At 40.0% G+C, this 24,427-nt stretch overlaps 2 protein-coding genes across 4 annotated transcripts in view; one reads left to right on the forward strand and one right to left on the reverse strand.

The window, feature by feature from the left end:
* The window catches only part of ITGB3BP (integrin subunit beta 3 binding protein), a 55,809-nt gene extending 32,560 nt beyond the window's left edge, over nt 1-23,249 (reverse strand). Inside the window, exons 1-3 of one of the 2 annotated variants that reach the window (XM_032795484.2) lie at nt 23,164-23,244; nt 17,191-17,233; nt 11,204-11,342 (exon numbers count right to left, since the gene is read on the reverse strand). In XM_032795484.2, the coding sequence (XP_032651375.1) occupies nt 11,204-11,342; nt 17,191-17,233; nt 23,164-23,168 (187 nt within the window). In that variant the 5' untranslated portion in view covers nt 23,169-23,244. Of the gene's footprint in view, nt 1-11,203; nt 11,343-17,190; nt 17,234-23,163 lie in introns of both variants that reach the window. The other variant, XM_075067665.1, reaches the window with a different exon arrangement.
* Nucleotides 23,250-23,260: 11 nt separating this feature from the next.
* The window catches only part of EFCAB7 (EF-hand calcium binding domain 7), a 42,729-nt gene continuing 41,562 nt past the window's right edge, over nt 23,261-24,427 (forward strand). Inside the window, exon 1 of one of the 2 annotated variants that reach the window (XM_032795476.2) lies at nt 23,261-23,379. The gene's annotated coding sequence lies outside the window, so the exon portion shown is untranslated. The remainder of the gene's footprint in view (nt 23,380-24,427) is intronic. The other variant, XM_032795475.2, reaches the window with a different exon arrangement.

Consider the following 24,427-nt stretch of genomic DNA (forward strand, 5'->3'; position numbering starts at 1 on the left):
TGGGGGGGGGGGGGATCGATCTAAGATACGCAACTTCAGCTATGAGAATAGCGTAGCTGAAGCTGACGTATCTTAGATCGAATTAAAATTATTTACTTCACGTCCTCGCGGGGCGGGATCAACGGCCATGGCTTCTTCGTCAACTTTGCTTCTGCCTCTTGCATTGCTGGAGTTCAGCAGTTGACAGGAGGGCGATCGGAGATTGATTTATCGCGTCTACACTACACACGATAAATCGATCCCCGATCCGGCAGGTAGTGTAGATGTACTCTTAGAACCGCCTGTAATATGTCAGTCAATTTTAGTGTCCAGAGCACTTACAGGTCAGAAGACCGGATCAAATACAATGCCTAGTTCTTCTATTTCCAAAAATAATAAAAATCAGTATTATTTTTACCAAAACAATTGAATAAAGAAGAATTTTCACTTAGTTCTTAAAATACCTACCCCTACCTCAATACACACAGCTTCATTCCCAAAGTATACTACGGTGTCTCATTGCCTCTGTAAGGTGGAATACATTCAAGGGCAGAGGGGTTACAGCAAGCTGTGGGCTCTTAATGTAGGGTTTAAGAGGTGCATAGGCACCAGTGCAGGCCCACTGCACTGGGGTGGATTTCACCCTTAGCTATTATATATCACCTTTTTTACATTAGAAATAGCCCCATCTTCCCCTTGATTCAGTCTAAATGTTAAGTACTTTCACTTCTTTTTACTGGCTTTTAAATTATTGCATGTAAGTATTAGCGCTGTAGGATGGATTAAGGTTTAATTGTAATATTTTGTAAAGCGTTTTGAGATTCCTCAGCATGACAAAGTGTTATAAAAGTTTAAGTTGTTCCACTACAATAGCTGAGGGCCCTATCCCCAAGTTATTTAAAATTTAAATTTAAGTACTAGTAGCAAATTAACCATCAGTTATGAGACTGAAATTACCACTGGACCAGTGACGTAGAAGAGCTGAACCCTAAGTACATTTGAAAATTAGTAAATTAATTTAAAAATGAATCTTAAAAAATATACTAGCTATTAAGGAAGAGGAACTGAAGAAGGGATCATATCATTTATTTAGAATGTAATAAATGGGCCATGTACTTCAAGGTAGTTTGCCAATGCACACATAAGTTATCAGCCAGCTCACCAGAGCATTGCAACAACAAATTCATGCACGTGTATTTACATCAGGGTGATTAGATTCTGAAAAATGCAGTATACTTTTAACCAACTGTACCATGCTCTAGGCATTTAGACTTCTTAAGGGCTTTACTTAGTCACTCTTATTCAAAGGAAAAATAATATTTACTGTGTTCTCAAATAGACAGCATTTATATATGGAACTTCTTGTACTTTGCATGGTGTAAATAGGAAAGTCTTTATAGCTAATAAAATACATTTTGTAATACAATTCTCTATTGTTGTATTCTTACATTACTTAGTAAAATCCTAAAACATTTAAAATAAAATTTGAAATGTCTTTAGAGAGAGAGAAGCAGTCTGCTGAAAGGATGTGATGCAGCAGTCAGTCTTTGCCCCCATTTTGTAGCTATATGAATGTAGAAAAAGGTAGTTAGTGCTCCATTACTGAATAATTATCCATCTAAATGTCAGCTGTGAACATGTGATCAGTCTTTTTATGACCCAAAAGAATGTTCCCTTATGTCCATATTTAATTTCAGTATGGAAATACAGTGCAGGCTCACCTTTCCCATTGACATCTCAATACACAAGCCTTTTAGTCCTCAAGGCATTTTTTCCTTTTTATAAAAAGAGATGTATAATGCACACCTAGAGTTGTGCAGCTCTGCAGAAAAGTAACACCTGCTGTACAGACACATTTATGTATGAATTGATGAAGGTATTTATCGACATCCAAATGAAAGAGCTGTTTAAAAACGTAAATGCATACACAATGGGCTAGTGAATAATATTGCATATTTTAAAAGCCCCAGCCTGTTGAATTTTTGAAAAATTCTAAAGCTGCATATAATTCTAACATCAGGTATAAAATTAATGTATTAACCTTCTGGGGTATATATTCAACAAGGCTGAGGCACAGTATCATTATCTGCAGGCACCCACAAAATCTGCAACTGCATTTCTGTGCTCACAAGAACAGATTCCTCTTTGTTCGTTGCTTTCTAAGACATGGCAACACTGGAAACAGATGAGTCCTCCACATCTATCAGTCTATCAAGATGTAACCATTAGGACACAGGATTTCTATCCCACCTCCCTTTCCTCCCAGGGTGCAGGCAAGTTTCCCATGTTAAGAACACCAAAGCTGGAGCACAATTATGGTTAGTATACACTACCCTGATTATCTAGTCATTTTGCCCGAGCCTGATTCCCAACTAGGTTGGTGTACATACCAGTGCTGCCACATCATGGAAAACAATGACAAAGGTATGAGAAATCTGCTTTTCCATGAAATGACTATTGCCATTATGGACAAACGAATCTGATTAGCAATGATCACATTCAGGGAGAGAAGAAGTAACTAGCCAAACCCAATCTAGCTTCGCCATAAAGTGGCAAGAAGGAAGAAACTGACAGAAGAAAGTGGATAAAGAACACCAGACAGAGCCAGCTGGGGCAAGCAGACCTCCCAAGAGTGCTTTGGAAGGACCCCTCTGAAAACTTGCCAATCAAAGGCCTAGTAAATTCCTAAAACATTTAAAATAAATGTAAAATGTCTAGGGAGAAAGAGAAGCAATCAGATGAAAGGATGGGCTGCAGCAGTCAGTATTTGACACCAATTTGTAGCTATATGAACACAGAATAAGGTAGTTGCTTCTCCTTTTACACAAAACTTTTCACAGAACTATGTCAGTTCGGGAGAAACTTCATCAGGAAGGTTTCCCGGGTCCAGGATGGGATTTCTGGTCTCAAAGAAGAGAGAGAGAAAGACCCACCCACACTAGAATTGCCAATAGCCCAGTGGTTAGGGTACTCATCTGGGCTGTGGACATCCTTTGCTTGATTTGAAGCAGTTGCTTGAACCTGGGTCTACCACCTGGGCTACTGGCGATTCAAGGGGGATGTCTGTGCTTCATTTTTTCCATGAAATTTCAAAAGGTCTCAGTTTCATCCTGATGAATGGGAATGAGAAACATTTTCGAAATCTCAAAAACTATCACAGGATGGGAAAAGATTTCCACTTAGCTCTAACATGCAGATTACAAACAAAGGCTGGGAGCTCCCCAACTCTCTGGGCCAAGTGCTGGCCACTAAAAAGGCTACTTTCCACCATAGGGAAGAGAAAGAGAAGAATAGTGAGGGTGGATTCAAAAGGGTCCAAGCAGAGAGCATTTGGCACTAGTTTTAGGCTTCAAGGAGAATCAAGTAGTTAACAAAGGGACAAGGTAACTGCCTTGAGGAACCAACTGGGTTACAATGGAGTAGAACTTGACAGGGAAACCTCCTATAGACCCCCGCGAGAGTGACCTGTATTTTACAGGGCTAGCAGATATTTTTCAAAGGAATTCTGGAAGAACTGCAGAATGGAAGGGATAGTGGAGATTTTGTGAGACCAAGAAAATAGGCTACATCCCATAATAAGCAGAGAAGTATCTTTTCAGGACTTGAGATGATGAGGTCCCTGACTTAGTTTTGACAGGAGGGAATGTTCATGACGTTAAGGAGGATAAAGGTCAAGATGAAGAGCAGGGCTCCTGATGTCGGCAGCTTTTGATTCTAGTAAGTGGAGGCCTAGACCTCAGGACAGCTAGAGGTCTGTGAAATAGGCCAACCTTGGCCACTCAAGCTATGAGAGGTACTGATGCCTGTTTTCTTCAAAACCCACCATGTCAAGGGTGGGGAAAGAAGGAATAAGCTACATCCCTTTCCTAGGACATGGAGAAGTTACCCTGTGGCCTGGGGGTCTAGGTAGTGGCTCTCTGTATCTGAAAACTAAGGAGCTGCATCTCCACATGAAGTAGTCAGCTAAGAGGCCAACTGCTTTGCTGAAGACCTCCCAGTAATGAGATCATTCTCCCACAAAGAGAGGGCTCTGGCACAGACACTTTGCTTCAGGCATGACAACTCAGTACATGTGGATGTGGAGCTTTTATTCCCAAGAGGACAGTGTTCCTTGAACAGACTGATGAATACTGGGCTCCACACCCCCAATCTGCAGATGGCATTTGTAGTTTTGTAGAGGTAGAGGGGTACTGAAGTAGACCCTCATATTGTGAGACCTGCACAGCCAATTGAGAGATGAATTCACTCATTGAGGGGCAGGAACTGAGCAATCCACCTGCTCCTCTGTTGAATATAGGGAGGATAATAAAGGGATCCTGACTCACACTGCTCACAGTTATTTTCAGGAAGGTCTTTGGACCAATACCAGACTGATGGGTAGAGGGTGGAGAACCTGTGGGTATGAAAATAGGGATGAGAGAGTTATCACCCTTCCAGTTCTCGAGCTACTACCATTGAGTGGAGAAAACCAGAGCATGGTCACCCAGTTAGGAGCTGCTCCTGCCATTGCTTAGACCTGAATTCGGCACAAGCTTGTGGGGAGTGGGAGAGCATGATGGGTAGGAGGGATTCAGCTGACGAAGGCTGCAAAAAGAATATTTTTTTGCCCTCCTCTGGCTTTTTCTGGGAGGACGTTTTCTTTAATTTCCTGTTCCATGTTGTTGTGGGATTCCACTGAGGCTTTAAAGAAAGATTGTACTTCATCACAAAGACACCAGCTTTAGCTGCTTCCATTAAGACAGGAGAACAACTGGGGATGCCCAGCAGCAAGCTGAGAGGAAGACCTGGACACAAAAATCAAGCAACTGGACTGGCTTCTGCCTGCCTGATATTTTGGTGAGGTGGACTCAAACACTTGTCCATACTAATGGCAGCACATGAAGGGAAATAAACTTGGTCAAAATAGTGTAATTGTGCTTCTGTCTGATTTGCTATCAAAAACGTTTAGAGGAACTAGTAAGTAGACTTGTAACCACAAAAAAGAGATTGGCCTTCTGAAAATATACTACAAGAGTTTTTAACTCATAAAGATCTTGGAAATGAATGGCTATACCTTCTAGGGCTAATTGGTAATACTTATATACTGAAAATATAAAGTAACGACAACTGTTCTGATAGCTAATGATCTTTGGGTACTGTATTAGCATAATTAAAACACAGTTAATTAATATGACTATGGAAACAATGACAAACATTAATAGATTCATGGATTCCAAGGCCAGAAGGGACCATTGTGATCATCTAGTCTGACTTCCTGTATAACACAGGCAATAGAACTTCCTCAAATAATTCCTAGAGCAGATCTTCAAGAAAAACATCCAATCTTGATTTAACAATTGTCAGTGATGGAGAATCCAGGGAAGGTTAGACTAGATGACCCTTGTAGTTTCTGCTAACTCTGGTAGAATCTATGAATCTACCAGGACCCTTGCAATGGCTAATTGTCCTCACTGTCAAAACAACAAGAAGGGGTTCTTCAAATATGTCAGACAAAAAAGAAAGATCAAGGATGGTGTGGGTCCACTGCTCAACAGAGAAGGTGAGCTGGTAACGGAAGATGACAGGAAGGCAGAGCTGCTTAATGCCTACTTTGCTTCAGTCTTCTGCCAAAAAAAACATGTGATCGGACAACTAGCGAAGTTACCATAGACAATAAAGAAGAAGAGATGCAGATCAGGATAAGTACAGAATACATCAGATCTTCTGATCAATTTGAATGAATTCAAATCAGCAGAGTCAGATGTTATTCACCTAAGGGTACTGAAGAAATTAGCTGAAGAAATTTCTGAGCTACTGGCAATAATATTTGCAAACTCACGGATGAGAGGAGAGGTCCCGGAAGACCGAAGAAGGGCTAATGTAGTGTCCATCTTTAAAAAAGGGGAAAAGGAGGAGTTGGGGAACTATAGACCAGTTAGCCTGACTTCGATACCTGGGAAGCTACTAGACCAGTGTATAAAACATTCAGTTTGTGAATACCTGGAGGATGATGGGGTAATCACTAGTAACCAGCATGGATTTACCAAAAACAAATCATGCCAAACCAGTATCAGATACTCAGGTAAAATAATCTCTCTTCTTCTACTCAAGATTCCTGTTTATGCATCCCAGGATCACATTAGCTTTTTTGGCCACAGCATCACTGTCATAAACAGATAGTAGGAGTTAATAGAACAGAAGTACTTTATATCTCTTTTGACTGTAAAGGGTTAATAAGTTCAGTAAGCCTGGCTATCACTTGACCAGAGGACCAATCAGGGGACAGGATACTTTCAAATCTTGAGGGAGGGAAGTTTTCTGTGTGTGCTGTTAGAATTTGGTTGTTGTTCTCTCTGGGTTCTGAGAGTGACCAGATGTGCAACCAGGTTTCTCTCCAATCTCTCCGATACAGGTTCTTCTAAGTTTAAAATAGTAAGTACTAGGTAGATCAGGTGAGTAGGCTTATGTTTGTTTTCTTTATTTGCAAATGTGCATTTGGCTGGAAGGAGTTTAATTATGTATTTGGCTGGGAGAAGTTCAAATGTGTATTGGCTGGAAGGAGTTCAAATTTGTATTTGCTGAAAGATTTTAATTGGTACTTGTATACTTAGGCTGGGAGGGTATTCCCAGTGTCTATAGCTGAAAGACCCTGTACCTATTCCATTTTAAATTACAAAGATAATTTTTACTGTTTTTCTCTCTTTAATTAAAAGTTCTTGTTTAAGAACCTGATTGTTTTTTTATTCTGGTGTGAGACCCCAGGGGACGGGGTCTTGGATTCACCAGGGAATTGGTGGGGAGAAAGGAGGGAGGGGGGAGAGAGAGGCTAATTTCTCTCTGTGTTAGAATTACTGTCTCTCTCAGGAAGAGTCTGGGAGGGGGAAAGAGAAGGAGGGAGAAGGTGAATTGCCTCTCTGTTTTGTGATTCAAGGAGTTTGAACACAGTAATCTCCCAGGGTAACCCAGGCAGGGGAAGCCTGGGAGAGGCAACGGTGGGGGAAGGGGTTTACTTTCCTTGTGTTAAGACCCAGAGGATCTGGGTCTTGGGGTTCCCCAGGCAAGGTTTTGGGGGGACCAGAGTGTACCAGGCATTGGAATTCCTGGTTGGTGGCAGCGCTACAAGTACTAAGCTGGTATTTGGGGTTTAGAGGAATTCATGCTGGTACCCCATCTTTTGGATGCTAAGGTTCAGAGTGGGGAATTATACCATGACAGTCACGGGAACTCACATTCAGCTGATTATCCACCACAACAGCCAAATCTTTCTTGAGTCACTGCTCCCCAGAATAGCATCTCCTGTCTTGTAAGGATGGTCTACATTCTTTGTTCCTAGATGTATACATTTACTTTTAGCAGTGTTAAAACACATATAATTTGCTTTTGTCCAGTTACCGGGTGATCCAGATCACTCTGAATCAGTGACCTGTCTCTTCATTATTTACCACTCTCCTAATTTTATGTCATCTGCAAACTTTATCAGTGATGACTTTCTTTTAACGACGTTAAACAGCATAGGGCCAAGAACCGATCTCTGCAGGACCCCACTGGAAACACATCCACTTGATGATCCCCCATTTACAATTACATGTCGAGACCTATCAGTTTGCCAGTTTTTAATTCATTTAGTATGTGCCATATTAATTTTATATCATTCTAGTTTTTTAATCAAAATGTCACGTGGTATCAAGTCAAATGCCTTACAGAGGTCTAAGTATATTATATCAACAGTGTTACCTTTATCGACCAAACTTGTAATCTCATCAAAAAAAAGATATCAAGCTAGTTTGACAGGAACTATTTTCCATAAACCCATGTTGATTTGCATAAATTAATCTCCTTTAATTTTTTCTTAATCAAGTCTTGTATCAGCTGCTCCATTATCTTCCTCAAATCAATGTAAGGCTGACAGGCCTATAATTATGCAGGTCATCCTGTTTATCCTTTTTAAAAATGGGCAAATTAGCTTTTTTCCAGTCTTCTGGAACTTCCTCAGTTCTCCAAGACTTATTGAAAATCAGCATTAATGGTCCAGTGAGCTCCTCCGCCAACTCTTTTAAAACTCTTGGATGCATGTTATTGGGACCTGCTGATTTAAAAACGTCTAACTTTACTAGCTTCTGTTTAACATTCTCCAGAGATACTAGTGGAATGGAAAGAGTATTATATCACCATATGATTAGACTACAAATACAGAACAGAAATATTGATTGAAAACTTCTGTTTTTTCCGCATTATTGTTAATTCTACCATTTGCATCTAATAATGGACGAATGCCATTCTCTTTGTTTCTAATATATTTTAAAAACTCCTTATTGTCCTTAACTCTGCTCGCCATAAGTTTTTCCTTGTATCCCTTTTCTTTCCTTAGCAATTTTCTACAATTACTAACTTCTGATTATGATCAACTTTCCCCTTCTTCAATTCGTTGTTTTATATTTTACAGCTGTCTTCACTTCCGCTCTAAACTAGGTTGTTTTTTTAAACCAGCACAACCTTCTTCATCCATTGTGGGATTTTGGCTTTTTAGGCATCGAATAGAGTATTCTGAAATGACTCCCAAGTATCATACAAATTTTTTCTGATTAAATCCTCTCTCCTAGCTGATCAGGCTCATAATTGTTTTCACCTTTGTGAAATTGGTCCTATTAAAGCATCAAGTATAGAAATTACCAGTCTGGATTGTATTCTGCACGCACATCTTAAATGTTATCAAGTAATGATCACTCGTACCTAAGCTATCATTAAGTTTTAGTTCTGTGATCAGTTCCTGTCAAACTAACAAGGTCTAATAAAGAATCCCCCCATGTTGGCTGCAGCACTTCTAGAGTTAAGAAATATCTATAGTGGTTAGAAATTTCAAGGATGTTTTAGTAACTGCAGCATGAGACTTCCAAAATATGTCACTCAAATTCAAGTCCCCTATGATCACACAGTTTACCCCCCTATATATTATAGATAAGTGCACTAGGAGGTGGTCATTCTATTCCCTAGTGTGATCTGATGGTTGGTAGCAGACACCTAGTAATACCCCATCTTGTATATGATCTGTTAGGGAATTGATCCATAAGCAGTCAAGATCATTTTCTTGCAAGTTATCAATGACTGAGAAACAGGTCATGCCATTTCTGACATACAGTGCCATTCCCCTTCCTCTTTTGCCTACTCAATCCTTCCTAAATGGGTGATAATTTATTTTAATTTTCCATTCATGCAAATAATCCCACCAGGGTTTCAGAAATACTAACTAGCTCAAACTTATGCTAGTAAATGAGCAATTCCAGGTCCTCTTGTTGTTACCCAGGCTCCTAGCGTTTCTCTTAGCATAAGCAATTCAAGAATTTCTTCTCTTCATGTCCTAAGGCTTCTTGATTTCGTTCTGAGCATCTCAATTTTTTACTGAGTGCTCACATCTTTTCTCTTTTTTACTGTTCCCTTTTGTTATTAGTTAACACTCTCCTGAATACTCTAGTCTGCCTGTCCCCAAGGAGATTGATCCCTGTTCTAAGGTAGAGGCCATCCAAACTATACAGCCTTACTCTCCACAAAAGGTGGACCAATCTTCCACAAAACCAAAACCCTACACCACTTACCTAGCCAGCAGATATATGAAAGAAAGCACAGGAGTAGAGTTAATTCACTGTACTTCTATCAGGGTGGATAAAAATAAATGATTTTTTTTAAAATAAAAAAATCAGATTTGTTTTGATTCAAATTGTATGTTTTGATAAAATGTTTTTTGAGGACAAAACCTATCTAAAATAGTTTTAATTAAGATACATTATAGCTCAAAGATATCTCATCATGGAATAGGGATTATAAATTCTAATTCTAGAGTATGAGACAATATATTCATGTAATGTTTAAGAAAAGTTTTGTAAATGAGTTCCAATAGCTCATGGATTAGGGACCCAGTCTTATGGGGTTCAAGTGGCTTCTGTATAGATTATTTAGGTTAATCTTTCTATCTACCCAATGGGATTCAGTGCTCAGGCTAGAAGATGCCATCAGAGATGCTTAGTTTTGCAGTTCTCAAACTGTGGATTTGTGTCTCCAGAGATACACTTTTGCTGTTAACAAACATGTTTTTTAAATAAACAAACAAACAAACAATATATAGAGATGAGAAATAACAGACCTCAATCCTACTATCCCTCTGCAAATTTGTGTAGACAATCAATCCCTTACCTCTATCTAAAAGTGCAAAATTTCAAAAAGTTCAATGAATAGAAGATTGTTGGGGGCGGAATAGATCTGGACAAGAAGTAGTCTGTAGATAAACGTGAGAAGGGAGAGACAGGCAGTAGAAACAACAGTGAAACTGTTTGAGCAGCATATTCCAGAAGTCTTGAGGTCTTTCTGAGAGTAGCCTTCATTGATTTGAGATCTACCATACCATTCTCTCACTAGAAGGGAAAACCTATAATGGCAGCAGGCCGCAAAAGAGACCCAATCTGGGTCTCATCTATCTCTGAGTTGTGAAGAATATGTATTAAGGTTATAACAACTAACAAGAATGCACTTTTATGTAGAAATCCACGTTTAAATTGAGTCTTCCTGACTAGTGATTTAAATCAAACCCACCCTGACTTCTATATCACCTTTGAACAGAGGATACAAAAGCATCTTTCAAATATTCATAAAGACTCAAAACTCCCACAAGAGAAGTACGTACTACACCCATTTTACTGACAGGTAAACTGACATATAGAAAAGGTTAAATGACTTGCCCAAGCTCAGTGGTAGAACTGAGAATACAGCTCCTCTATTCTAACCACTAGATTACACTGCCTTCCAAATTAGTAAAACAAGATTTCTTTTATAACATTCTCAGGTAATATGCAGCAACTGCAAAATATATGCTCCCTTTAATTCAGAAAAATAGTACCCACTGTCACTTTAAATGAAAACTGGGAGTTGGAGAGAGAGAATGGGCAAAATTTCATTGTGGGCAAAAGTTGATCTAATTCCAGGAAGGAATGGAGTTGCCCCCACACATGCTAGTGGTTCTATATTGAACAAAGAAAAGAAAAGCCTTCTACAGAATGGTCATCATAATTACCTGAAAAGCTTACATTTATGTGATAAGAGCCCTAAAAATGTTGGATTTCACCATAAAGTTCAAAACTCCTTAAGAGAAAAAAGAAATCAGACATACCAGGTGAGACATAAATTACTAAATCAAGACCCTGATTTAACCAATAATAAGAAATTTTTTGCAATAAGTAAAAGAGAATGTTCAACTAACCATTTGATAGACCATTTCCGAGCTTTTGTACATTATGACTCGTGGGAGATGAAAATGCACTGATTTGGCATGTTCCTGTTGTTGGTGAATATGAGCTTAAATTTTTCTTTCTGGTCTTCAAAGGTGTTGCTTCATGTGGCTAAATAAAGTTTAAAAAAAGAATAAATAAATGTTGGTTCATAGGGAGGTCCTTCCATACCCCTTATGAAACCCTGACAATTCCAATCCCTCCCTCAATTTCCATTCTCAGTGCTTCATAATTACAGCCTCCACACTTCCTGTTACGGCGGACTACACATTGCTCGCAGAACCAGTCAGCATACAATGTCTTAAAATGGCCCAATTTTCTAATGTTTAATCAAGCAGTATAGGCCAAGTTGTAACCGTATTTTCAAAGAGATTCCCAATTTTGAGTGTCCCCGTTTATAAACATCCCCAAATGTACATGCAAACAGTACTTAAACATCCAAATTAAGCTGTTAGATGTCAACCTCTCAGCTTTCATACACAAGTCCAGCTTGTGAGGTACCTAGAGATATAGTTGCCTAAACTGAGTGCCAAGTCCTCTTTCAAGCAGGTAGTCTAAAAGTTAATTCTATTGGGGAAAATAAGTGAATTTGATGTTACTATGGCATGCACTTTCCTTTCTCACCAGGATTTATTATGGTTAAAAATCATGGTCAGAATTTTTAGGCTTTTTATTCCACTAAAGATTTAGCTTATTTTTAATCATTTTTATCAAGTGTTTGATTTCCTAAAAACAAAAGAAAAAAGTCAGTGTTAAGACAGCCAAGGTCAATTAAAACCAAAATTAACTCTCTAGTTTAAAGTAATGTGATTACTAACCTAAAGGTAGTTGTGTACCAAACTAGCGTTCAATATTTTTGCAAGTGTTAGAAGAAAACACATTGACTGGAAGTCACTGGTACAGTAGAATCTCAGAGTTACAAACAGCCTGGGAATGGAGGTTCTACTGTATACATTTTGCTTCCTGGATCAGATGTTAAACTGTTATTCCTGAAAAAAATTGAGCTACACTGCATTACCACTACACAAGAAATTAGGAATCTGCTGGTACATCGAGGACCTAAGTTCTGATGATGATTTGCATCCTACTAAGGAAGAAATGGCAGCTTCAAGTAACATCAGTAATGACTAGGTCAAAAAGGAAACACACAAAGAGACCATCAAACTCAAACAACACTAAAAAGGAAGTCTCCCACTTCACTGAAGCCAGGATTTCACTCATATCGTTAGGAGTGATATAAAGGCCCCAGACACTTTCAAATGGTACAATGACCACCAGTTTTTACCTCTGACTGAATTTTAAGTATTAAGCAACATGTGTAACAGTCAACACACAATCATATATTGACAACTTCAAAGTAAAATAAGTAACCAGCTGACCCAGTAATTGAACAATGGGCCATAAGAATGAAACACTGAACCAACTGGAAGGCCCAGCTTCAAGATTTGCATAATAATATTTCCCTTCTATCCAGCAGCTTTCATACCAAAGGACCTCAAGTCACCAGGCAAGATATCTCTACTATACACACTGCTGGCATAAAAGATGGAAATGGACTGGTGCACAACAGGTGCTGGAATAGTGAAGAGAAAGGGACATTTTGGCTAAGGCCGTTTTTTCCCCATAGATATTTTACTGAAAAAGTTTCTCACATTAAATTTTTAAGCCATTAAAAATACCACATGTAGGTATTTCACAACTTTTTCCTCTCCTTGGAAACAAGAGCTTTCAGAAAGAACCCTTCACAGAAAAGCAGAATAAGAACCAAAAGTACTTTTTGTCATTTTTGTTGTTTTAATTGTTAAATTTAGTTTAGAAAGTTAACTTTGTTAATCCACACTTTCACAAATAAAAAACAGCTCACAAAACAGGAAGCAAGCTGCTCTCCTGTCACTACAATGTATTGTACACCATAAAACTCAATATATATCATGTTTTTTCTGTGCATTACTCAGAATATTTCTTCAATTTCACACATTAGTTTACAGCAACTTTACTAATTGTGTTTATAATCTCTTCAGTTAAGCACCATACATTAATGATAGAAAAAATAATTACAGGGCTATATGACTATTACACAGTTTTGACACCATGGATAGAATATAAAATCACAGTTCTCCCCTTTTGTGCTCATTAATGATCCTCTGATACTTTACGTAGTGTATGAGCTGATTTCAACTTGATTATCTGTATTTTGCTTACCTAAATTTCCCTGCAGTTTCAAATGAATATAGTATTTCTTACTTTTAATCCTGAATGTTGTTCAGTGTTGCTGTGTACAAATGTTCTTCCGGCGAAAGAACCTCACCTCACCCTGACTCCTTGAAACAAAGCGCCAGAGCAGCATAAAGGTCTCCAGAGATACGTTTAGACTGCACCGGGGTGTGAACCTCCCAGCCAAGGCAGACAGACTTGTGCTAGCGTGCTAAAAACAGCTGTATGAACATTGTGGCTCCAGCAGAGACTCAAGCTAGTCACTCAAGCTCAAACCCACCCAATCCCCTAGACTTGAGCTCAGGTGGCTAGTTTGAGTCTCTACCAGAGCTTCAACGTCCACATGACTATTTTTAGCATGCTAGCTAAAGCCCCTCAAGTCCATCTACCAGGGCTGTGAGTCTTACTCCCAGCTGCAGTGTAGACATACCCTGAAAGCCCATGACCCAGCCAGAGGAGAATTCCCCCGTGCAGGAACGTTTGCATGCACTGATACAGGAGCTGTACTGGGACAAGGCTGGGAGCAGGAGGGTTGTTTTGAGGGCAGGGTTGCTACACAAAAGTCTATGGAGAAAGTGCTGAGTCTAAGTTATGCATGGGGCCTCTTCAGCCCTCAAGTAGCCCAAGATCAGGAGGGCACAGAGATGGCTTTAAGACACTTTTGCTGCTCCCTGCCTCCCCCATGTGGGAATTCAGTGCTGCTACTTTTAGAGAAGCAGCTACATTTCAGCAGTGGGTAGAATAACGTGTACTATCAACTAGTTAATATTTATTTATTTACATGATTCTAAAAGTTTTTCAGACAAGGATACTTTCTTATGAGGAGCATCCTTGTTGTCACAAGTCTACAGAGACAATAACCATGAAAAAAGGAGGATGGGTGTGTACCAAATGCCTAATGGTCAATTATATAGCAACCTGCCCACAGGAGAAGTTTCTTCCTAACTCCAGGCAATCAGTGGTTGGTTTATGACAGACACATATGGGTTTATGTCCCTATATTTTCCTCTGTGTAGCTTTTTATGAATATTCTCATTATGCATATTAATGTCTATTTATTTCTAAGTCCTTTGCCCACAGCTGTTAGTGAGGTTATGAGTTCCACAGGATAATTATGTGCGGGACAAGAAAAAAAAAATCCTTTTCAGTTTTAAATATACTGCCTTTCAATTTCATTGACTGTCCTCTTGCTCTTGTATTATAGTGAAAGGATAAATAAGAATGCTCAATTTACCTTCCCAATAACATTCTATCCTGTCCCCTTTTCTTCATCTTCTTAAATTAAACAGTCCCAATCTTTTAATCTATCTTTATAGGAAAGTCTTTCCATGCTTCTCATCATTTTACTATCTGGATATGGACTCATTCTCTTTCTGCACTTCCTTTTTCAACAGGGTGACTAGAAATGGATATAATGTCAGATGATGGAACACTGTTCTGTAGAATAGCCTCATATTTTAAGTAGTGCTTTCTAACATTTTGTTTGCTTTTTTTTTTTTTTTTTTTTGACCGCCTTTGCAGACTGAGCTGGAGTTTTCACTGAACTACCCACAGTGATATATAGGGCTTTTTTCTGAGCAGTTACTGTTAGTTTATAAAACAGCAATTTTTATGAGTTGATCTAACTCATTCTTCCAGTTTGCATTATCTTGTACATATTAACACTGAATTTTGATTTGGTGCTCATTCATCTAGCTTTCCTATATACCTCTGAATTACTCAATCTTCTCCATTGTTTTGAGTAGCCTAAATAATTTTGTATCATCTGCAAATTTAATAATTGTGTATCATCTTTGCATCCTTTTTTTTACAGTTCATTAATATTTTAAACAACCCCTGTCCTAGTAGGAAACCTTGGGCTACTACTGCTAACCTTTTGCCACATTAAGATGAACTGAGCCCATTACTGCCAGTAAAGACAGTTTATCAGAGAAACATTAGTTACAAAACGATATCAATGGTACATTAGGCATCTACCCTACATCCACTGTTTTGCAATATGGAGATCCTGTGCAACCCCACTAAAGCCTCAAGGAGCCCTCTCTGTTTAACCTTGAATGCCTGACATTGCAGCCACCATATTTCTGGACATGCAGGAAGCCTCCTTTGAGAATCTACCTGGGAAGAGAGTTAACTGCAGCACACAACCTTTGTGGCAATCAGGATAATACCTCTGTGGCAATCAGAGTTTCTCTTCAGGGAAAGAAAGTCCAGATCTGTTGCACAGCTGGGCAAATCCTTATGATGTTATATCAATGTTACACAGTTTTAACCACTCATTCCTGACTTTTTATATAAAAAAGCAGAGGTCACATCAGGTGAGGGCATAGTGGGAGACGTTTGGCATTTTATGGCCATGGAGATGGCTCTGGGAGACAAAGGAGAAGCAGCAGTATTGGGATGGGGATGCAATCTATGCAAGAGGAGAGGTGCCAAATAAATGAAAACTTTATTGTATAATCATGTTACAGTTGATAGCCCCCCAATATCTAAATGACATCAAGTGAATATTTTAACCCATTATATTCTGAAAAGCTGATGTAAACAAGGACTTTTATTATAGTCATTTTGCTGCAGAAGGAGAGTCTAGTCTGAAATGCAATTATTCTCTGTTAAAACACTTTTGTTCCCATTTCAGAAAAATAACAGCTTTAGGGTAGAAAAAAAAACTGTGTTTAATTTCAGGCTGGACCACTCATCCACAAAAATGCTACTCCGACCCAAGAAACAGATGCAAAATTACAGTCACAGCTGCATTCTGCACAGAACAAGTTGGGTAATGGTACACTAAACTGCTAATTAAATTGCTAATGATTTTTTTTAGTGCCACTGTGGTATTTTGCCACCTTTATTTAAATAAAAAAGTATCCAGCAAATTTTTAAAATTGCAAGTTTCTATTTTGCTAAATACCAATGAGACTCCTAAATATGTATCACATATAAACAAATCTCTCTAAAATGACATAGCCATGTGGAGATTTACCAGAGGCTCATTTACTGACCAGCTATTTTTTCTAATATACTTTTCCACTAATTTTCCTTCCCTTTAAGGCTACCATTCTCATGAACTCCTCCGTTCTAGTGTTTGTAGCAACACCCCCTGTTGGTACGGGTAGATAATAAACCGACATATGTCATGATATGCTGGCACTGGGAATATACAATGGCTGCATTTACAAAAAATAATAGCAACAGTACAATTTTATTTTTATTGTGATAACTGGGGTGAAATTTATTGCAGCGTTAGTATTTTATTGTTTCATTATGCCAGATTAGCTGAGGGATGTAATTATATCCTTGACATAAAAATGCTTTTAATGTTTTCATTTCAATTTTGCAGCTTATAATATGAAGATTATAGCATTATCATAATTCCATATTGTTACATGTACAATTAGATGGCAGAACATTTGCTTCCACAATTATGGAGCTAATTTCTAATAAATGCTTTCAACAAGGCTCCTAATTCATTCAGCTCTTGGACAAGTAGAGAAGGTAACCAAAAATATGCCTATTTCTTCAGTTATAGCCAATTTCTTCATGCAGATAAATACTTTACTTATTGACAGGAAATGTATACAAAAAACAATAATTTCATGCCAAAGATTTTTAGTAATCACTTCTTCTCCTTAGTGAGACTTTTATAGACTGTCAGCCAATCTGCTATAACATAACCCTAATGAAATGCTGTGTATTTACATAAATTCCATATAATTTCAATCACAAAACTGAATATAGTACTTACGTTTTCTTTTGCAAGGGTCTCCAACTTCAGTGCTCTCTTAACTCTGCAAGCAAAAGACAGACAAGTTTTACATTCCTTCGGATACAAAGTGTCTAGTAATAAGATTCATTATCTGTAGTCTTAAAAGAATTATATTTTCCTAGTTATGAATGCATTAAATTTTCTATGCATTAAATGCTACTTTAGGGAAAGTAATTTCAGGTACAGCAAATTTATTAACTAATTCAAAGAACATGTGACAAAAAGGTTGTTTTTTAGAAGCTGGAACACAAGTGTTTGTACTAAAAAACATCCACCTCTCCAGTATTTACCAGTTCAAACCAAGATTATATATTAAAAAACAGGTATTAGTCTCTTTCATATAAAATATCAATAATTAAAATAACTGTACACAAGTGCACTCCAACTTACATACCTTCTGGGTAGATGTTACAATTATTTTGCCATTAGTAGAAATAATGTATTAAGTATTTAAACATGGATACAGCAAGGTGAAAAAGGTAGTTCTTCCCATCATTTTAGCTCTTAACATGATTCAATGCTGCCAGACTATGCCTTAACTGGGGAACAGATGCTCTATGTCTTTACAAGTCCCCAAACCATAAGAAACTATTTTCTAGTCTTCTTCACTATACTGATTCAGGAACATGCCAATCTCTCTCTGCAAAATTTGCTCTGCTGAACTGGATGACCAGCTGTTAATGACAACACTAGGAAAGGAAAGCTGAATATTTATAATTCTTATATCGTACAGCTGTCTTCTAAAGAGCAGTCATCAAAATTTTATTGAATGCAGGCTAAATACTCAAAGGAAAGAAAGGTCAACATAAATTAAGACTACTTTACCCAGAGACAACTGCAACTTAAGTACTTTCTTAAATCTTAAACAATAGCTTAAAGCATTATATAAAGTAACCAGAAAATTATAAAAATATTTATAAAAAGTCATTCTATAAGAACTTTACTCATTCATTTCGGATTAAACAAGCTTTGGAAAACGCACTTTACTTCAAAATGTAACTGCACAGATTTCACCTTGGAAAAGATAGTTTTGACTCATTAGCAAGTAAGATGACCTCATTTAAAATATACCATTGTTTAGAGTGTGGCACTGTTTCTGAGTTTCAAATGTGAAGGCATCCAAAAAATGAATTACAAATGCATCTTTCAAATATTATTCATGTAATATTATTGTATGAGATAACACTGGTTTACAATTATCTGTGTTTTAAAAAGATAACAGAAAAATACTATATTTAAAAAAGCCAAACATGTAAGATTTACATTTTCTATATTAAAAAAAAAACAAAACAGATTTTTGCCAAGAGACAGTCAAAGGTGTAACAGTTTGATGGAATTCTTTACAACGTGTGTGGGTTTTTTGTTTTTGTTTTAATATAGTGACCCATGTTGCTTAAGGAATGCAGACTCCACTATATCTTCCACCCCAGTGGCAGCAGAAAAACATTATATACATTAATACATTCTCTCGGCTAGGGTGCTCTGGGGGCCAATGTATTTGCATGTTATACTAAGGCATCCCTTCCAGCCCTACATTTCTGATTCTATGTTATGATGGAAGTTTTTATGATGGACTTCAAAAGGAGCTGGAAGCAAAGTACAGCAGAATCTGGACCTGAGGTAGCTTTATGATGAGGACAAATGAAAAACTACATGGAAATCCTAAATTACAGGGATTTGGGAAATTTCTCGGAGAAAAAGTTGTGGAATGGACAGCCCCGTGTTATTTAAAATCTGTCAGATATTGAGTAAAGCAAGAGTTCTAGTCAGCACAAATTTGCCTCTGTTGGCCTGTGGAACCTCTATAAGCCCCTTGAGCTATGCAGCTTTAGAGGCAGATTCTCAGGTAAGTACTTCTACATCAGAAGGGGCTGCGTAATGCCTTCTGTGGTCATCTAAGCCAGTGGTTTCCAAACTTTAACAATCTGGGAACCCCTTTCACTAGAATGTCAAGTCTCATGAACCCCCTCCTAAAAATGAATATTTCCAGGGATTTTCTCCTTTACCTGAGTATAAATTATAAAAGCGGTGATCTTGGAAATATAAAATTTGTTTTTATGACATGCTTATTACACACTATTTATTATTTATCATTACAGTATTTTTATTACATTATGAAAACAGCAACACTCTTCCAAGATCTCACTTTTGTAGCTTGTAACACTTTGAATAAACCTGTTATACACAAGGCTCATATGTTTCATCAAGGAGCACCAGATGTGAAACAGCATGAAGATATTTAAGAAGCCAACTCAAAGAGTTCCTCCTACACAAGCTTTCAGATCTTGAGCAGTCCAAGCAAACAACACACATTACAACAAAGCTTAAATTTGTTGTTCATAATAATTTTAAAAACAATATTAGCTGCCTATTTAATTTTAACAACAGCAAAAAATATCCACCTCCCTTTCCATTTCTTATAAGGAGTCTTGAAGTTTAAATCTCTTCAGTGTAATAGATATGCTTGCTTTGATCTGCTTAGCTCTTGGCAGTTCAAGGGCTCCAGGCTGCTGGCCCTGTGATGCCCAGGGTCCCTAGGGACAGCTCTGTCCGCCATTAGGGAATTTTTTCCCAAGAACCCCCTGTAACATTTCATGAACCCCAGTTTGGGAACTAGTGATCTAAGCCTTGCTCTTTCCAGTGAAAGCATTAGATTCTATCCCACCTGATGCCCTAATGAGGGGCAGGTAAATTACTAATCAACTATCATTCAATCAGGATCATGTAAGACTGGCAGTCTTAAAGTCCAAACCACTGTCCTTGGCTAAAAGCTCTGAAACAAAGTTCATTTGGGAAATTAAAAAGGAGCCCCATTGGGTCACAGGTATCTCCTTCCCTCCCTCCCATGTACATTTAAAAAGATGCCTATGGGGGAGAGGAGAGAAAACTCAACACAATCTAAACCGTGGAAATGAGAACCCCACACTACTTTACGATAGAGAGGGCAGTAGCATCACCTCTGTTAGTTCCAACTCTCTTCCTCCCATGGCTGGACAAAGTTACTACAGCACCAGGAGAGTAGTAAATGTCAGTCTGCACAAGTAGGGAAGAGGAAGGAAAAACCAAGCACATGAAGCTACAGTGTACAAGAGCTCATTTACCTGAGTCCCCTACCCTCAAGTTGATCCAAAATCTCCAGTGACAGAGTTCATTTTGTTTTCTTAATTGTGCACAGTATATGGTGTTAAATGTTTATGTAAGTATATGCATACTGGTAATTGGTACTTTACACATAATACACCTCTACCCCGCTATAACACAGTCATAGAGAGCCAAAAATCCCTACCGTGTTATAGCTGAAACCCTGTTATACCGGGGTAGGACGGCAGGGCTCCAGCCGTGATTTAAAGAGCTCCGGGCTCCAGCCACTGTGGGGAGCCCCAAGCCCTTTAAATCGCCAGCAAGCCCCGCTGCCACAGCCCCGGGGTAGCAGCAGCAGAGCTCCAGTGGTGATTTAAAGGGCCCTGGGCTCCCCGCAGCAGCCGGAGTCCCAGGCCCTTTAAATTGCCGGTGAGCCCTGCTGCCACAGCCCCGGGGTAGCAGCGGCAGGGCTCCAGCAGGCTTTAAAGGGCCCGGGGCTCCCTGCAGCAGCCGGAGCCCCAGACCCTTTAAAGTGTTGGTAGAGCCCCACTGCCGCAGCCCCGGAGTAGCGGCAGCAGGGCTCCAGCAGTGATTTAAAGGGCCCAGGGCTCCCCGCAGCAGCCAGAACCCCGGACCCTTTTAAGCACCACCGGAGCCCCACTGCTACTGCGCTATACGTGAACCCATGTTATAGTGGGCCGCTTTATAGTGAGGTAGAGATGTATTTACTAATCTAAAAAAAAGTTGCAACCATAGTTTGTTATAACATATTGGAAAATCCCTTTAGGCCAGACTGAGAGTATCTTGCTAAACTGGTGAGCATTTACTTACAAAAGTACTCCTAATTACTTCAGTAACTGCTCATCAGAGAGAATATGGGTTTCACCATCTAGCCTTGGTAAGGAAGTGAGATTTTAGTCTCCTGGTAAGCTAAGATTTTTTTTAAAACTTTGCATGTATTAAAGTACATTATAAAAGAAATAAAATGAAGATGAGTGGGGAAAGGTATTTGCATGAGGTGGTAAAAAATGAAGTATATGGCATGATGAAGTGGCTGTATTTCTTCATGGAAAATTTATTCTGAGGAAATCACAATGTATTTTTGGGTGTTATACAGACTCCACTGACACACACTTTCAATCTTACTATTTTCTAACTCACTTTATAGAAAAACATTAAGTTTTACAAAAACCTGGTATGGTAGGTAATTAGTATTGCAAGGAACTAAGTATAAAGAGTCACACATGAGATCACTGATTGAATCACAAGCCTCAAGGCCACTATATCAGTGGTTCTCAACTTATCATCACGGGCTACATACCATGGACCCCCGCAACGCAGTGCTGGGCAGCTGCCCGACCCGAACCCCGGACATTGCGGGGCCAGGTAGCTGCCCGGCTGCAACCATACTGGGCAGTCGGGAACTCTGCAGACCAGCCTTTAGCAGACAGCTGAGGTGGGCCGCAGGTGTGTGCTAATTAGACCGTGGGTTGAGAAGCACTGCATGATACCATAATCCTATTCTAAGTAATGACAGCATGAAGATTTTAATAAGGAAGTTATATTTTTAATTTGAATATACCTCTCTCATTGTTAGTGGAAATACAAAAACATACACTCAAAAAAGAATCTTTTATTTAGTTTCCAACCTGAATACCAGTGTGAAAACAGCATTTAAACTGAGGAAATCTGTATTTCATCTTTTTGTACAAATGTGGGTTATAAAATTTTCACCCTCAATGCATTCTGATGTCACAGTAAGACACCCCTACTAAAATAGCCTTGCCTTAAAACATTATATACAAAACTGATATTTGTAGGAAAACATTAGTCAAATACAAATTCAAAGATTCCTGTTTATTGTGGCAGAATGGTTTAACTATGTTTTATGTCTACTCCACATTGACACAAAATAACCCACACACTTTCCAAGTAAGGCAGTGGTTCTCAAACTTTTGTACTGGTGACCCCTTTCACATAGTATACCTTTGAGTACGACCCCTCCCCCCATATAAATTAAAAACATTTTTTATATATTAAACACCATTATAAATGCTGGATGCAAAGTGGGGTTTGGGGTAGAGGCTGACAGCACGCAACCTCCCCAGGTAATAACCTCACGACCCCCTGAGGGGTCCAGACCCCCAGTTTGAGAACCCCTGAAGTAAGGGATTTGCTCTGGTGTTCTGAATCTCCTTTTCCACCCCTGCTACTGTGCAGTGAGATGTGGGCTGGGAGCAGTCGTCATGGCTGAATTTTGGTGGCACTCTATGTAGAAACACTTAACATTTTCAAATTGGGGTAGCTTAGCTTTAAGCACTTAAATAGTAACCTGCTTCTCCAAGGCGCTGAGGACTCATTTAACTGCTGGGGGTGCTACAGGGAATGACAGCCTATTCAGGTGCCGAATTTAAGGCACCCAAATCTGAAAGTGTCTTCACACACACTGACATCTGTGAGGGGCTCAGCGACTCTAGGGGAACCCTCCCCACAAAGGGGCAGCTTATTTAGCTGGGAACTTTAAGCAGCCAAGTTTGAACGTTTTGGCCACAGCCTGTACAGCCCTTTCCAAGCTGACGGGCAGATGGAAGGGCATTAAGGCTCGACTTCAAGTCAGCGTCCTTGTCTCCCAGCGTCCGCCCCCCGGCTCTTGTCCCCTCGCCTCAGACCCTGTCCCCAGCTCTTGTCCCCCCACCTCAGCGCCTGCCCCCCAGCTCTTATCCCCTGACCCCCACACCCTGTCCCCAGCTCTTGTCCCGTCTCGCCCTCAGCGCCTGCCCCACAGCTCTGACCGGTTGCCCCCAACACCTGCCCCCTTCTCACCACCAAGGCCCCCACGCCGGCTGCCCTGCCCCCGTGCCCGCTACCTACGGCATGATGGCAGCGCTGGGAACCACTCCGCGGACTTCTCGGTTCCCGCCCGCCGTGTCCCACCCAAACCCCACCGGTTGGAAACACCATCCAGAGGAGGCGGCCGGTTCCGTTCAGAACGGGGGCGGCCCGTACCCGACGCACAGAGGCGGAGGGCGCACGGCGGCGGGCCCAGGCCGGGGCAAGGGACGAGAAAAGGAGCCGCCCCCCCCCCAGGTCAGCACAGGAGGGGTCACTCCATCCCCCCACGCTTTCTGCTCTCTGCCCCTTCCTATGCGCCGTCTCTGTGGGAGCCCCCGGCCCTTCGCGCTCCCGTTTAGGGTCTGGGCATGTTCGTTTACAAAGCAAATCGGGAGACGGGAGCATAATCACCTCAGCTGGAAAGAGAACGCGTCCGCCCCTGCCTGTGGGCAACAGCCTCAGTAGCCGAGTGCTGCTAAGGCAGGGGGTCCCAGGGGAGGTTATTACATGGGGGGTTTACAATCTGTCAGCCTCGCTTTGCCTCCAGCCTGTATAATGGTGTTAAATATACAAAAACAGTGTTTTTGTTTTTATTTATGGGGAGGGGGGTTACACTCAGAGGCTTGCTATGTGAAAGGGGTCACCACCAGTACAAGAGTTTGAGAACCACTGTGCTAGTGTCTTAGAGCTCACAGGGGAAACCAGGTGGGATGTAATCTGGAGGGTTAAATTGCCCTAAACTAGGTTTGAAATCTCACTGAAACACACAGAATCAGGATTCTGTGAGCAGAAGGGGAGATGTTTAGGAAGTGGCTTAAAATAATGTTGTAAGAGAGAGAGCTTCTTGCTGTCAAATGAGACCAGCGAGGTTTGCCTTTGCTGTGACGAAATGGTAGAAACTAGAATTTTGATCACAGAACTCATCATAGAAATGTAGAGCTGGAAAGGGCTTGGAGAGGTCATGTAGCCCTGAGGCAGGAAAAAGTAAACCTAGACCATCCCTGACAGGTGTTTGTCCAACCTGTTCTTAAAAACCTCCAGGGATGGGGACGCCACAACCTCCGTTGGAAGCCTATTCCAACGCTTAACTACCCTTGTAATTAGGGTGACCAGATGAGATGAAGAAAATATCAGGACATATGGGGGTTGGGGGTCCGCCAGCGGAGCAAAAAAAAAAAAGCTGAGTGCTGCTGGCGGAGCCAAAAAAAAAAACAGTGCTGCTGGCGGAGCAAAATATTGGGACAAACTGCGTCCCGACCAAAGACATCTGGTCACCCTACTTGTAATTAGAAAGTTTATCCTA

Source organism: Chelonoidis abingdonii, chromosome 7 (assembly GCF_003597395.2).
Source record: "Chelonoidis abingdonii isolate Lonesome George chromosome 7, CheloAbing_2.0, whole genome shotgun sequence".
Classification (NCBI taxonomy): domain Eukaryota; kingdom Metazoa; phylum Chordata; order Testudines; family Testudinidae; genus Chelonoidis; species Chelonoidis abingdonii.